We start from the raw sequence: 13,392 nt of genomic DNA on the forward strand, positions 1-13,392 counted from the left end.
GCCGAGGGGGCGCCCAGCCTGCAGGTGGGAGGAGGACGCTGTCCCGGCCACCCTCCTTGCGGGCAGCCATGGGCTGGGGCCAGCGGCCAGCTTGGCAGCGCGGAGGGAGGGAGTCCCCGCAGCCCCAGCGCTGCCAAGGCCGGGCACAGCTCGTGGCCCTGGTCAGCTCCTGGGACCTGGGCGCCGTCCATCCCGCCAGGCGCCCCTCCCTGGCTGCCCTCTGCTCCCTCGCACCCCGCGTTCTCTGACCGCGCTGGCTGAGGCGACCCTGCTGTGCGCCAAGCGCTGTGCTGAGTGTTTCCATGTGTAGGAAACCGTTCAGTTAACGCTCCTCAACGTTATCCTGTCTGGGGAAGGGCGGGGACAGGGGGTCAGCCAGGACGGTGGAACGTGATGGACATCCCTGTCCGTGTACACGTACAGAGACACGAGTTGGTGTGAACGGACTTTATATACAACCAGAGGTAGGAAAAAATGGCTCTATGTGTGTGATATAAATTGTAACGCATTCTGCTGTCATGTATTTTTAAAAAGATCAATAAAATAAAGTAAAATAAAATAAAGAAAATCATTCCTGTTTAATAGAAAAGGAAACTAAGGCACAGAGAAGTTAAGTAACTTGCCTTGAGGTCACACAGGCAGCCGGGGCCAGAATCCCTGCTCTTAACTGCTTTGGAAGTGTAAAGTGCAGCCTGCAACCACAAGCCGACAGAAAAGGGCCTTTTCCTTAAAGCAAAGCAAATCCAAATGTCGTTTTCTCATGTTGCAAGATAGCTGCCACAGCGCCAAGCATCACATTCTCAGGTGACAGCCTCCAGGCGGGACAGGAGGGCAGAGGCTTTGCTGTCCTTTCCTCTTCTGGGGAAGGAAGTGTCCCCAGACCGGGGTCCACTTGTCCAGGGTGGGCGCGTGGTACCTGGCCTCAGACGCCCCGGGCCAGGCTGGGCAGTGCGGCCGCTGCGAGGGTGGCCGGGAGTGTCCTCTGCTGAGCCTCCCAGTGACCTGCTCTGGAGGGGCTGCTGACCCATTTACAGACGGGAAGCTGAGGCTTGGGGTGGGCCGGGGCACTGAGGACGGGTGACGTGCCTGGCGTGCCTGCGCGTGGCTCTGGGCTGAGCTGCGTCCTGGAGGGCTGTGGCCTCTCTGGAGGCCGAGGCTGGCCGCAGCCCGGGGATGTCCAGGGGTGTTGACAGACCTCTCCTGGGGGAGCCGCCCTGACACCCACGTGTTGGCCGGTGTCTGCGTGTGCTCACGTGTGCTCCCGTGTCGGGGGCTGTCGGCAGGGCTGTGTGCCTGCGTGTGTGGGGCGCGTCTGTGTGTGTGGCGGGATGGTGGGGTGCGGGCAGGTGGACTGACGGGGACTCGTTAGGAGGAGGCGTCCGTCCATCGGACTCTCCGGGCGGTTCTGAGCTGGACCAGCCCCGGGGCCTGGCTTGGGATGGGCTCTTCCCAGGACCCGGGAGCCCCCTGCAGCCGCCCAGGCTGTCGTCCTGGCCCCCAAACTCGGGGCAGGGGCCACAGGATGGCCCGTGGGCAGCCGCGAGGAGGGGCTCCTCAAACCTGCCCCAGAGCAGACTCCAAGGCCTCCCCCTGGGGACTGTGCTCCCTCAGGCCTGACCAGGGCCAGGAGTCTGCGCTCTGACAGCCTGGGCTGCTCTGGGGGGCAGAGCCCACCCTCTGAAGCCTGCCCTTCCTCCTGGACCTGCCCCTCAGGCGTTCATTTACCCTGCCTCTCAGTGCTGGGCCACCTTAGGCCAGCCACTTCACCTCTCTGGGCTGCTTCAGTCATTTTAAAAGAATGATCCTGCCTCTACTAACCTGGGGCCTCTGGGCCCCAGCTCCTTTGTCTGGGCTGAGGATTAATTCCAGTCCCAGCCTCCTGGGGTCTCCTGAGTGCGCCAGCAGTGGGAGGGCTGTTCTGAGCTCAGGAGGGGGACTCGCAGTAGGACGGGCTGAGTGGCAGGGAGGTGGCTGAGCCTGCTGCAGCCCGTGAGCTCTCTTGTCACTCCCAGGGGACAGGAAGCCGGGCTCCTCCCTGGGAAGCAGGCGGCCTGGCTGGCCCTTGACCCTCAGGTGGGAGAGGGGAGGTGGAGCCCAGACCACCCCACCCGCAGCCGCGGAGCTCTGGGCTGCCGGAGGGGAGCCGCCAGCAAATCTGGCCCAGCTGGGGATTAGCGCATCTGGAGCTGTCCTCCAGAGAAAGAGGCGGAGCCGCTGCCAGGCGGGCAGGGGGGTCGTGCAGCCAGGAGACCCGCTCCCTGCTCCCCACACCCCCAGAAGTGACCCCTGCTCCCTGCTCCCCACGCCCCAGAAGTGACCGTGGCCTCCGGGTGGGGGCGGGCAGGCACCCTGGGAGCCAGGGGGACCCGCTGCCGCCCTCCGCCCCTCCTGCCGGCCGCCTGGGGGTGCCGGGTGGGCGGGGCGGCGGCTGGCTGGAGCCGGGCGCTGACCTTGTGAGTGCAGGGCAGCTGCTGGGGATGCACATCTGGCCGCGGCGGCTGCGTTACCTTCCAGGAATGCTGGCAGCCCTGGCGCATCTGGGTGGTGCCGGGCGCCGGCGCCCCCTCCCTGAGCCCAGGCGCCGGGGCCGCGCCGCCTCCGGATTTCCCGGCTCCTCCTCGAGGCTGCGCCCGGGACCGGCGGGCGGAAACAGGCCACTTGGCTTGTTCCCCAGGGGTGGTGGCAGCTACTCAGGCCCCTCACAGAGAGGGACACCAGGCCCAGGGGACACACGCTCCTCCAGGGTCACTCTGCTGGCCCCGTGGTGGGGGCGGTCCTGCTGCAGAGTGAACTGCCCTGTAAAACCGTGACCGAGGCCGACAGCCTCCACCAGGAGGCTCTCACGCCCGCTGCCGGCCTCCCCTGCTGGGCCCGCCCCGCCCCGCAGAGAGTGGAGGCCAGGCCAGCAGCAGGGCCGTGTCCAGGGCCAGCTGTGTGAGGCCCTCGGAGGCCGCGGCCTGGCTCCCAGCCCAGCTGTGTGACTCAGCCTCTCTGGGCCTCCCAGCCTCCTCCGTTGGACAGGGTGGGTTGGTGGGAGGCGCGGGCCTGGAGCAGCTGCGGAGCAGGTGGCTGGGAGCTGGCTCTGCCTGGGATGGGAGCCGGCCACTGGCTGGACAGACGTGGCCACCCCAGCAGGACAGCTGGAGGAAGGAGGGAAGGGCTCTGGAAGGAGGAGCTGCGACCCCTGGAGCCCACCCCCTGAGTCTCCTGAGCTCTGGGCCTGGGGGTCCACGGGCGTGGGGGTCCTCGGAGGTGGGAGAGGCTTAGACAGGATTCCTCTGCCGCCTTGGGGCGCACCCGGGGGACGGGGACCACGCCCACAGCCTGTGACCCCTGCCCACCAGGTCCCTGGGCCTCTGCCTGCTGCCCGCGCCCCTCCGCCCCCGCAGAGTGAGACCCAGGAGAGCAGCTCCAGGCAGGGTCTGGCGCAGAGGTCACCTGAGTCTGTCCAGGGAGGGATCTGGAGCAGCTGAACAGCGAAGGTGGCCTCGGAGGGGACCTGGCAGAGGTGGCCCTGGAAGGCGCGGGGCTGGGGGGGGCAGCCACTCTGGGGGGGTGCTCACGGGCTGGAGAGCTGGGGGGGGGCGTCATCCAGGAGGGGCCGGAAGCAGGGGCTGCCCACTCCATGTGCTGCTTAGGGCGCTTGTCCTGGGGGCAGTGGGCAGCCCCTGAGGCGGGGGACAGGCCCCATGGGGCAGGCGGTTGGTCCAGGCCCCACCTTGGCACCGGGGGCAGAGCTGGGGCATCCTGGGAGCTGCCCCCTGGTGGTTCTGAGGCGGGCAGTGGGGATGGGGAAGAGCCAGCCAGTGGCCCCTGCTAGGCCACCCGGTCTCGGGGGCTGTCCAGTCCACGCGGGGCGGGGAGGGCTGTCAGGAAGACCCCAGGCGTGGCACCAAGTTCCCAGCAGCCGGAAGAGCCTGGGCCAGCCCTGGCCTGTGCCCCAGGGCCCTGGGGGCCACGGCCAGCCTGCCCTGACCTCCCAGACCCCGCCTCCCGCCAGCCTCTCCTCCCCCCACAGTGTTTGTTTCTTCCAGAACCTTCCCTCCCCCCAGGCAGGCGTCCAGGCTCTGGTGAGGAGCAGCCTCTCCTCCCGCAGCCACCTCTCGCCTCCGGCCCTGCCCTGGTGGCATGTGGAGCCTGCGTGGCCAGCTGTCCAGGGGCGGGGCTCTGCTCGCCCTGTTCGCTGGCCCCCCCACTCTGCCCTGGGGCTGCCCTGCTCCCTTTCTCCCCCTTCAACTGGGCAGGGTGCGGGGCTGGTGCCCGGCTGGGTGGGGGCTGGGTGGGGCGGACGGGTCACTCTCGCTGCCCCTCGGCCCCGCTCCTGTCTGCCCTTTTCCTTCCTGCCTTCAGTTTTTGGCCGTCACCCCTCAACAGACCAGTGGGCCCCGAGGGCAAGCGCTGGCTTCTCTGGGACCCTGGGGGTGGTAAGGACCTTGTGTGGCCGGAGCTGGGCTCTGGGGACCTGGGGCTGGGTGGGAGACGCAGGTGCCGCCCTGGCCGAGCAGACATGGACACCCTCCTGGCAGAGCCCCACCAGGCAGGCCCACCGCCAGCCGGGCCCCTCCTGCTGCCCGCTGTGCCCTCCTGACGCCCCTGGCCTGCAGCTGCCCTGCAGAGGGGTGGTCCTGAGGCCCGTGAGGCCCCCTAGCCCGCTGGACATCGTGTGCTGGGTGGTGCTTCTGCCTCCCATTGGGCCGCCCTCCCCTGCAGGCAGCCGCCCCCCCCCTTTGCCGGAGACCAAGCACCTGGGGACTCCCCCGCTGACCAGGCCCTGCCCGCCGGCCTCGGAGCCTGTCCTGCCTCAGGCAGGGGCTGCCAGTGGGGCCGGGCTGTGCCTGACGTCCAGCCCGGGAGGGCTCTGGGCCCCGGAGGAGATGGGACTTGGGTGACTGTCCTGAGGTCCCAGGGCGAGCAGGGAGCAGGGGACAACAGCACACGCAGCCCCACCCGGTGGCAGTGCTCACAATACGGACCACTGCTGTCCGCTGGTGAGAACTGTCCCCCAGCCGTGTCGCCAGGGGTGGACGCACTGTCCCTGGCACTCTACAGATGGGGACCCTGAGGCTCAGAGAGGACAGGGCTGCGGGTGTGGGGTGGAGGCTGTGCCCTGTCTCCGGGTTCTGATGGTGTGGAGGGGACTGAGGGACCCAGTGTGACCCTCCCTGGTGCCTCTGATGCACAGCCAGGGAGGAGACACGGGTCAGTGGGCTCCCTGTGACTGCTGGACCAGGGGGGGCGGGGCCGGGTCCTTCCGAGGGTCCCTCCTCCAGTTCTGCAGGCTCCTGCACAGGCAGGGACTTTGGGGACAGTGGGATGTGTGTCCCTTGGCCCTCAGGCTGCTGCTCAGACAGTGTCCCCAGCATCTGGTCAGGCCAGGGCAGTGCCTTGTGGACACGGTGGCACCAGAGCCCATAAGAGCCCTGCTCCTGAGAGGCGGGGCCGTGGTGTGCGGAGCCGTGGTGTGCGGAGCCGTGGGGTGCGGGGCCGTGGTGTGGGGGGCCACGGAGGTGCGGGGCTGTGGTGTGCGGAGCCGTGGGGGGGGGCCATGGAGGTGCGGGGCCGTGGTGTGGGGGGCCGTGGTGTGGGGGGCCACGGAGGTGCGGGGCTGTGGTGTGCGGAGCCGTGAGGTGCGGAGCCGTGGGGTGCGGGGCCGTGGGGTGCGGAGCCATGGTGTGCGGAGCCGTGGGTGGGGGGCCACGGAGGTGCGGGGCTGTGGTGTGCGGAGCCGTGGGGGGGGGCCATGGAGGTGCGGGGCCGTGGTGTGGGGGGCCGTGGTGTGGGGGGCCACGGAGGTGCGGGGCTGTGGTGTGCGGAGCCGTGAGGTGCGGAGCCGTGGGGTGCGGGGCCGTGGGGTGCGGAGCCATGGTGTGCGGAGCCGTGGGTGGGGGGCCATGGAGGTGCGGGGCCATGGTATGCGGAGCCGTGGGGTGCGGGGCCGAGGTGGGTGGGGGACCATGGAGGTGCGGGGCCGTGGTATGTGGGGCCGTGGTGTGCGGAGCCGTGGGGTGCGGGGCCGTGGGGTGCGGGGCCGTGGGGTGCGGGGCCGTGGTGTGCGGGGCCGTGGTGTGCGGGGCCGTGGGAGTGCGGGGCCGTGGAAGTGCGGGGCCGAGGTGGGTGGGGGACTGTGGGGGTGTGGGGCCGTGGGGGTGCGGGGCCTGGGCCTCTGCGCCGTGGGCACCCCTGGAGTGGAGGTTCCAGGGAGGTTTACAGGGGAAAGCGAGGGGCGGGCCGGGGCCTGGTGCTGTGAGCCACCCCGGGGTCGGGAACGTGTGGGCGTGCACATGTGGGGCGTGGTGACAGGAAGTTGGACAGTGGCTAGTCCTGGGCATCTGGGGACTCTCACTCCTAACTGGCGTCTCACACTGAGTGGTTTTAGAATCGTGTCTCCTGGCATTTAATTTCTTTTCTGGTACCAGGGACGGAGCCTGGGGGTGCTCTGCCGCTGAGCCACGTCCCAGCCCTTTCATTTTTAGTCTTGTGACCGGGCTTCACTAAGTTGCCCAGGCTGGCCTCCACCCTGCCATCCTCCTGCCCCAGCCTCCCAGGTAGCTGGGCCCACAGTCGGGTACCACCGTGTCCGGCAATGTGTTCTGTGTTTGGTTTAACGAGAGATGTTCTGGGGCCAGGGACTGTCCGCTGCTGGCACACAGACCAGCGTGGGGGCGGCTGGGCAGGGCTGCTTCCTCAGTCAGGTGGCGGGCGTCTCTAGCTGGGGAGGAGGTGAGAAGCAGGGTCATGCTGGCCGTGTCTGCTGCAAGGAGGTCGTAAGGAGGGTGGCGTCCAGCCCGGGCAGCACAGAGCTGAAGGAAGCGTGGGTGGAGGGGCAGATTGAGTCACGGGGCACATGGAGGTGAGCCCCTGGGTTGACAGACCCGAGGAGGTGGGCCCACCTTCCAAGACCCAGCGCACTGCCCGGAGCCGGAGGGGACAGCCGAGTGTGCTGCGGAGGGGCCGGGCCTCGAGAAGAGCCTCAGGTTCAAGGTGCAGCCAGGCCAGCGCTGACCGTCCAGGGCCGGCACGCTTTGCTGACCGTGGGTGGTGAGGTCTGCGCAGCACACCCACTGCTGCCCTTTCCGTTGTCGGCCTCCTTGTGTGATCTGCAGGACACGCTGTGAGCCCGAGTGTCCGCTGTGCAGGGAGGAGACGCTGGGCAGAGCAGGGTCCCCGCAGGCGGTCAGCACCCACCTCCCCCTGCAGCGAGGTGAGAAGGAGCTTCCTGGCGCAGTCGCCCCTCGGGTTGGGCTTATTGGTGTGGGGACGCGCTGACCCTGATTTGAAAGCGTCACATTACACCCTGAACCTTGACCTTGCTGCCGGTTGACCTTGTGCCTTCTCCAGTGTGAGCCAGAGTCCTGCAGACCAGGGGCCTTCACCAGGTCAAAGTGGCCTGGCCGAGGGAGACAGGGCCGGGCAGCAGGGCCTCCTGGTCCATGCGGGCAGTTCCAGGACGTGGGCTCTAGGTGGCACCAAACCCCAGCCTGCAGGTTCCCTGCCTCCCCAGGGGCGGGGTGAGGGACGGGCCTGTGTGCCCATCTGGGCGTCCACCTGTGTGTGGGTCTTGGGCGATGCGCCCGTGTGTCTGGGGGCAGGGGTGGCCGGGGACCTGGGATCACACACCACCGTCCTGTTCTCTGGAAGCGCGGCGGGTGGGGTGCGTGCAGTCCCCCTGCAGGGCACCCCACTCCAGGCTCCTGCTCACGCTCACACGCGCCCGCAGATGTGATCAGCAGATGTACCGGGCCAGCCGTGATTTATGTCCCCGGTCACCTAATTATTCCCAGCCCTGGAGGAGGGGAAAGAAAGGCCTGCCGCCGGGAGCTCCTGGCGCCAGGCTGCCACCCCACCCTCAGAGGCCTGGAGAGGGGGCTGGGGGCAGCCGGGGGTCCTTGCTGGGAAGCGGTCAGTTCTGGGGAGGACCCAACGGGCCACCCCTGCTGCTGCCCCAAGGTACCTCGTGGGGCTCCTAGAAGGGATCCTAGGTCCTCCTGCCAGGCTGTCCGAGGTGAGCCACCCTGCGTGGCCCTGCGGCACCCCCGCCCTGCGTGGCCCTGCGGCGCCCCATCCTGTGGCCACCCACCAGCAGGGCACCTGGCCAGAGCAGCGGGGCTGCGGCCTGCTGCTGGGCTCTGGGCTCTGCCCGCCGCCTGGGGCGCTGCCCTGCTCTCCCCCGGGCTCTCCTCGACCCCTTGGGGTACTGCCCCCCCAGCCCTGCCCTGGGCCCCTCCCTGGCCAGCGTCCTCACCCTTCAGGGTACCTGGGCTCCAGGCCCTGGCTCTCCCCGCCTGTCCCTGCTGTCCCCAGGGCCTCAGAAGGTGCCTGGTGGGTGGCGTGTGCCTGGTGTCGGGAGGCACAGACGGGGAGCGGCAAATGGTGTCACCGCAGCACTGCGGCCTGAGCGTGGTGCCCGGGCTTCCCTGGCCCTGCCCTCCCCGCTGGCCCTGAGCCGCCCGGAGGACGTGTGGGTAGGGGGTTCAGGAGCGTGGCCCTGACCTCGGGGTCCTCAGCTGGGTGGCCTCCGGCAGGACGCTCGCTCTGCTCTGCCCACAGGCTGCGTGCCAGGGTGTGGGGTCATCTGGTGGGGACGCTGCTCCCCTCTCGTCCAGCCGTGGTGGGCCGGCGCCCGGGCACACACCCGGGCCACGGCTCTCTCCAGGGCGGCTGCGTGTCCCTGCTTTGGCTGTAGGGGTCTGGGGGACACGCGGCCCGTGGGTGGGTCTGGGGGACACTCGGCCCGTGGGTGGGTCTGGGCAGCCTGCTTGACCCTGGTCTTAGGAGGGCTTGGAGCTGCCCGAGGCTGGGGCCCAGCGGGGGAGACGGACCTGCGCCCAGCCCAGGAGCCCCAGCCTCTCCCTGGGCGCCCCCCGGCCTCCCCCAGCCTCCTGCCCCTGCCTGGCTCTGTCATCCCTGCCTCAGTCCCTCCATCCCCCCCCTCCCCCCTCCCCCTCCCTCCCCCCTCTCCCTCTCTCCTACCTGCTCTCCCCCTCCTCCTCCCCCTCCCTCCCCTCCATCCTCCTCCCTTGCCCTCCTCCCACCCATTCCCCCTCCAACTCCCCCTCCCCCTCCAACTCCCCCTCCCTCCCCCTCCTCCCCGCTCCCTCCTCCCCCTCCCTCCTCCTCCCCTCCCACCCACTCTCCCCTCCTCCTCCTCCTCCCTCCCCCCTCCTCCTCCCTCCCCCTCCCTCCTCCTCCCCTCCCACCCACTCTCCCCTCCCCCTCCTCCTCCCCTCCCTCCCCCTCCTCCTCCCTCCCCCTCCCTCCTCCTCCCTCCCCCTCCCTCCTCCTCCCCTCCCTCTCCTCCTCCCCTCCCACCCACTCTCCCCTCCCCCTCCTCCTCCCCTCCCTCCCCCTCCTCCTCCCTCCCCCTCCCTCCCCCTCCCTCCTCCTCCCTCCTCCCCTTCTCTCCCCCTCCCTCCCCCTCCTCCCACCGGCCCTCCCCCTCCCCCCAGCAGCTGTTACCTAATAGACTGTTAATGATGGTGCAGGGAGTGGGAGGCAGGGTCCTGGGGGAGCCGCTGTGATCTGTGTAATTGGTCCCGAAGGAGCCGAGGCGCTAATATTTACCACAGCCTTAGTCCTCCGGGAGCCTCGCGTCGGCTGAGCCCAGGAGAGACTCCGCCGGGCACCACCCCACCAGCATCGCCCGCTTGGAGGGTCTTTAGTTAACGGAACGCCCTGCCCTGTGGTGAGGTACGGGCCTGCAGGGCCAGCCTGGTGGGCCCCTTGGCCTCATTCCTTCCAGTTGGCACGCAGCAGGAACAGGCCTAGCGACCCTGGGGGCCTGAGGTCCCCGAGGCGGAGGCCAGTGCTGAAGGGCAGGGGAGGGAGGGCACACCCGAGGCAGCTCCCAGGGGCTGATGGAGCCTCTGGATCCAGCCGTGCCTGAAGCCCTGTGCTGACCAGCAAAGCCCTCCTCCGCTCAGCACAGACACATGGGGAGCCCCACCTTCCGGGGCCTGAGAGGTTTTCCGCTGGTGGCAGTGTGTTTGTGCCTTCTTCGTTGTGCCCAGTGGCCCCATGGTGCACCCTGCTAGAGGAGTACAGCTGTTCTGGGGGCTCATGGCCATGCAGCCCCCCAGGTCTCGCGGGGCCAGGGGCTGGCACAGTGCCTGTGACCCCACTTGCAGCCCAGAGGATCCGGCTCCTCGTGCGCGGGCCTTGTGCGAGGAGCTCCCCTGGGCAGGCTGGTCGCTGGCCGTCTCAGGCTGGGGAGTCAGGAGGCTGGGCCGGGAGGCTGGCCTGGGCCCCGGGTCTGGGGGCCTCCCTCCAGAGGCCGCTCTCAGCCCCTGGCACAGGGACTTCTCACGCTGGCCACTCAGCTGCAGTGACCTCTCCAGAGCAGAGTTCTGGGCTTTCTGCCAGGGCGCGGGACGGGCCAGCTGTGAGCCTGCACCCAGCCTGGGGCCACCACCGTCCAGCCCTCCACCGGGGTCGTGTGTTGGGGAGGGCAGGGGCTCTGATGGCCGCGGAGCCTGGCTCCAGGTCCGGGCTGCGGGGCTGTGTCTCCGGGAGGCCCAGGCCTGCTGCCCGCCCTGTGATTGGTGGGTGTCCCCAGCCTGGGTCTGCCAGCTGATAGCAGGGTGGGGGCGTCTCCCTGGGGGGCTGTAGGGCTCCGGGTGAGCTGAGGTCTGGGGACCAGGCTGCGCCCCTGCAGCCACAGCCACTGCCAGTCCTTCCTGCTCCGCCTGCAGCCCGAGCGCCGGCCGTGCCCTTGAAGACCCCCTCACGCCACACCCGGCAAGCAGAGCCCTAGTTCTGAAGGCTGCTGGGGTGCAGGGCGAGGCTCGGCCTCCCTGTCTCCAGCCCCGTGTGCAGGCAGCACCCCCCGGGACTGTGATGAGTTCCGGTCATTGAAGCAGCTGTGCTCACCCTGGGGCTCGCTGGAACTCAGGGTGTCCGGCTGCGTGGACGGCGCTTCCTAGGTGCGGCTTTGAATGGGGCCTCTCCCGGCCCTTTACTGGGATCTGGTTCGTCTCTCGTGGGTTGAGGTCAGCGATTTTGAGACTGTAGAGCTCAGCGGCTCCCACTGTCCCTTCTAGAACATTCCCTCACCCTGAACAGGAAGCCCAGCCCCTGGCAACCCCCATCTGCTTCCTCTCCCTGTGGACCTGCCTGTTCTGGACACTCCTCGGACTCTACCACACATGACCTCTGTGGCCAGCTGCTCTCCTGAGCAGTGTGCTGCCAAGGTCCTTGCACGTTGCACCTGTTCCAGGACTTAGTTCCTGTTTATGGCTGAATAGTATTCCACCGTGGGGCCTGTGGGTCATCGAATCTGTGCCCTAGCTAGGGGACGGACCTTCCATCAGTTCCACTTTGGGCTCCTGTGCATCATGGGCTGTGAGTGTGTGTGGATTGTGTGTGGACAAGTGTTCTTATTCCCCTGGGCCTGAGCCCCCGGTGGCCTTGCTATGCCATCGGGGACTCCAGGCCCACGGGCTCTTGTTTCCTGTTTCTTTTGCGTGGGGATCACACCCGGGTGCCCACCGCTGAGCTGCGCCCAGCCCTGGCATGATGAGTTTACTTATTATTTACTTATTTGGGGTACCAGGGACTGACCCCAGGGGCGCTCGGCCACTGAGCCACATCCCCAGCCCTGTTCTGTATTTTATTTGGGGACAGGGTGACGACGGGAGGCATGTCCCCGCCTGAGCCACACAGCTAAGGAGTTGCCAAAGCAGGATTCGAACCCAGGGATCCAACTCTGAGCCGGGTAAACCAGTGGACGCAGCCTGCCGCTGGGGGGTGCTTGCTGGCTGTCCTCTGCTGCAAGTCTGGGGCCCTGGTGGCCCTGGTGGCCCTGGGGCCAGGCCTGGATCCCGCGGTCGAAGCCCGGCCCTGCCTTCTCTGGACTGTCCCACACACTCACTATGGAAGTCAGTGTTGGGTGCTGTCCTGTTAAGGGGACCAGCTCTTATCCCCTGTCCCCCCAGCTACCTGAGCTGTCCCCACAGCCAGAGGCCACCGCTCTGGGAGCCCATCTGAGGCGCTCAAGTCCTTGAGAGGACCTGGCCCTGACGTGCCCCCCAGGCCCGTCTTGGGCTGTGAGCAGGAGGCGGGGGCCAGGGCCCTGCAGGTGGGGGCTCCGCTGGCCTGGGGGCAGGAGCAGGGCTGGCCCAGTGCAGTGTCCCACCACCTCCAGTCCCCTGCACAGCCCTCTCAGCTGTGGCCTGAGCCCAGCGCCTGCCCAGCCCCGCTGCCCTGGCCCAGGCGCCCCCCAGGCCTTGGGGGGCAGGCGGCACAGCAGGAGGTGAAGCCTGGGGGAGCTGGGCCCTGGCCCCGCGGCGGCTCTTGGCTCAGCACTTGGGGTGACTCCAGCTCCAGGCTGCTGGCCCCGCCCCTCCCCGCAGGCTGCTGGCAGCCCCAGGGCGCTGGGGGGAGAGCATATGGCGGGCATATGCGGAGGAGGTGGGGGGGGAGCCCAGCCCGTGGCTCCCCCAGCCCCTGGGCGGCCTCCTGGGGTGATGGCTGAGCCCACTGGAGGTCGCTGTCCCCACGGGTCCCAGAGCTCTGCCCTCCCTGTCCCTGGAAGTGGGGGGGTCCTGGCTCCGCCCCCTGCTGCTGCACTGGGACCCCCGCCCGCCTTGCCTTCCTGGTGGACCTACTGCGCACCGGTTTTGAGACATGGCAGAGGGGTGGGGCCACCGCACGTGTGGCAGAGCGAGGCCACTGTGGGGTCCCAGGGTGCGAGTGCCCAGGTGGGGGAGATGAGGGGCAGAGGGACGTGTGCGCAGGCCTAGGGCTGGACCCAGGCGGGGCCACGTCTTTGGCCACAGAGGAGGGCCTGGGTGTCGGGAGCCTGGTGCGAGGTCGTGTGTGTGTACCAAGCAGGAAGCAGGCAGAGCGCGGCTGGAAGAGGGTCCAGACCCTGCTCTGTGGGGTCCCTGCTCACGCCCCACTGCTGGCCGGGATTGAGCACTTACCACGGCCAGGCCTCAGCCTGTCTCACGCTTGTGACCACCCCCAGAGGAGCACCATCTTATCCTCAGAGTGCTTTGGTGCACAGAGAGGTCAACTAACTGGCCTGGGGCCACACAGCTAAAAGTGGCAGAGCTGGTACTGAAGCCCTCTCACAGAGACCTGATGGGGCAGGAGGGGGCCGTGCATGCCCAGCGAGCCCCTCAGAGCCTGCCCCACAGGAGGGGGTGGCAGTGAGTCTCAGACTGGACACCTCTGGGCTGTCAGCCTCTGGGGCCCTTGCCTTGGTGTCTCAAGGTCACCCCATCCACATGTCCTCCCCACGGTGCCTGCTTTGGTCCTGGGCCAGCCACACACCAGGTGACTGGGATCACCCTGTTTCTGGGACGGTCGGACCGAGTGGGAATGGGAGACCTGGGAGGGAGGGCCAGGAGGGCCAGGCAGGGGTCCCAGGGGGTGGGCAGCGCAGGGCCCAGT

General features: G+C 68.5%; 2 protein-coding genes across 9 annotated transcripts in view; one reads left to right on the forward strand and one right to left on the reverse strand.

The window, feature by feature from the left end:
* The window catches only part of Gse1 (Gse1 coiled-coil protein), a 282,134-nt gene that overhangs the window by 24,838 nt on the left and 243,904 nt on the right, over positions 1-13,392 (forward strand). The gene's annotated exons all lie outside the window — the stretch shown is intronic.
* On the reverse strand, positions 560-8,898 carry LOC120887898 (uncharacterized). Of its 5 annotated transcripts, XM_078032776.1 has the most exons (5): positions 8,491-8,898; positions 7,618-7,783; positions 7,186-7,268; positions 6,891-7,097; positions 560-6,800 (listed from the first exon to the last, which is right to left on the reverse strand). In XM_078032776.1, exon 5 carries the CDS (start codon positions 6,465-6,467, stop codon positions 4,368-4,370), a length of 2,100 nt encoding a protein of 699 aa, XP_077888902.1. In that variant the 5' UTR covers positions 6,468-6,800; positions 6,891-7,097; positions 7,186-7,268; positions 7,618-7,783; positions 8,491-8,898; the 3' UTR covers positions 560-4,367. The 5 variants fall into 5 exon arrangements, with proteins under 5 accessions (XP_077888902.1, XP_077888900.1, XP_077888901.1 ...); XM_078032774.1 differs by having other exon boundaries at positions 6,891-7,352; XM_078032775.1 differs by having other exon boundaries at positions 6,891-7,191; positions 7,307-7,783.

This window comes from Ictidomys tridecemlineatus, chromosome 15 (assembly GCF_052094955.1).
Source record: "Ictidomys tridecemlineatus isolate mIctTri1 chromosome 15, mIctTri1.hap1, whole genome shotgun sequence".
NCBI classification, from domain to species: domain Eukaryota; kingdom Metazoa; phylum Chordata; class Mammalia; order Rodentia; family Sciuridae; genus Ictidomys; species Ictidomys tridecemlineatus.

Bases quoted from the DNA above. Each gene is read 5' to 3' on its own strand.
- LOC120887898 (XM_078032776.1), bottom strand. From the start codon at position 6,467: ATGAAAGGGCTGGGACGTGGCTCAGCGGCAGAGCACCCCCAGGCTCCG.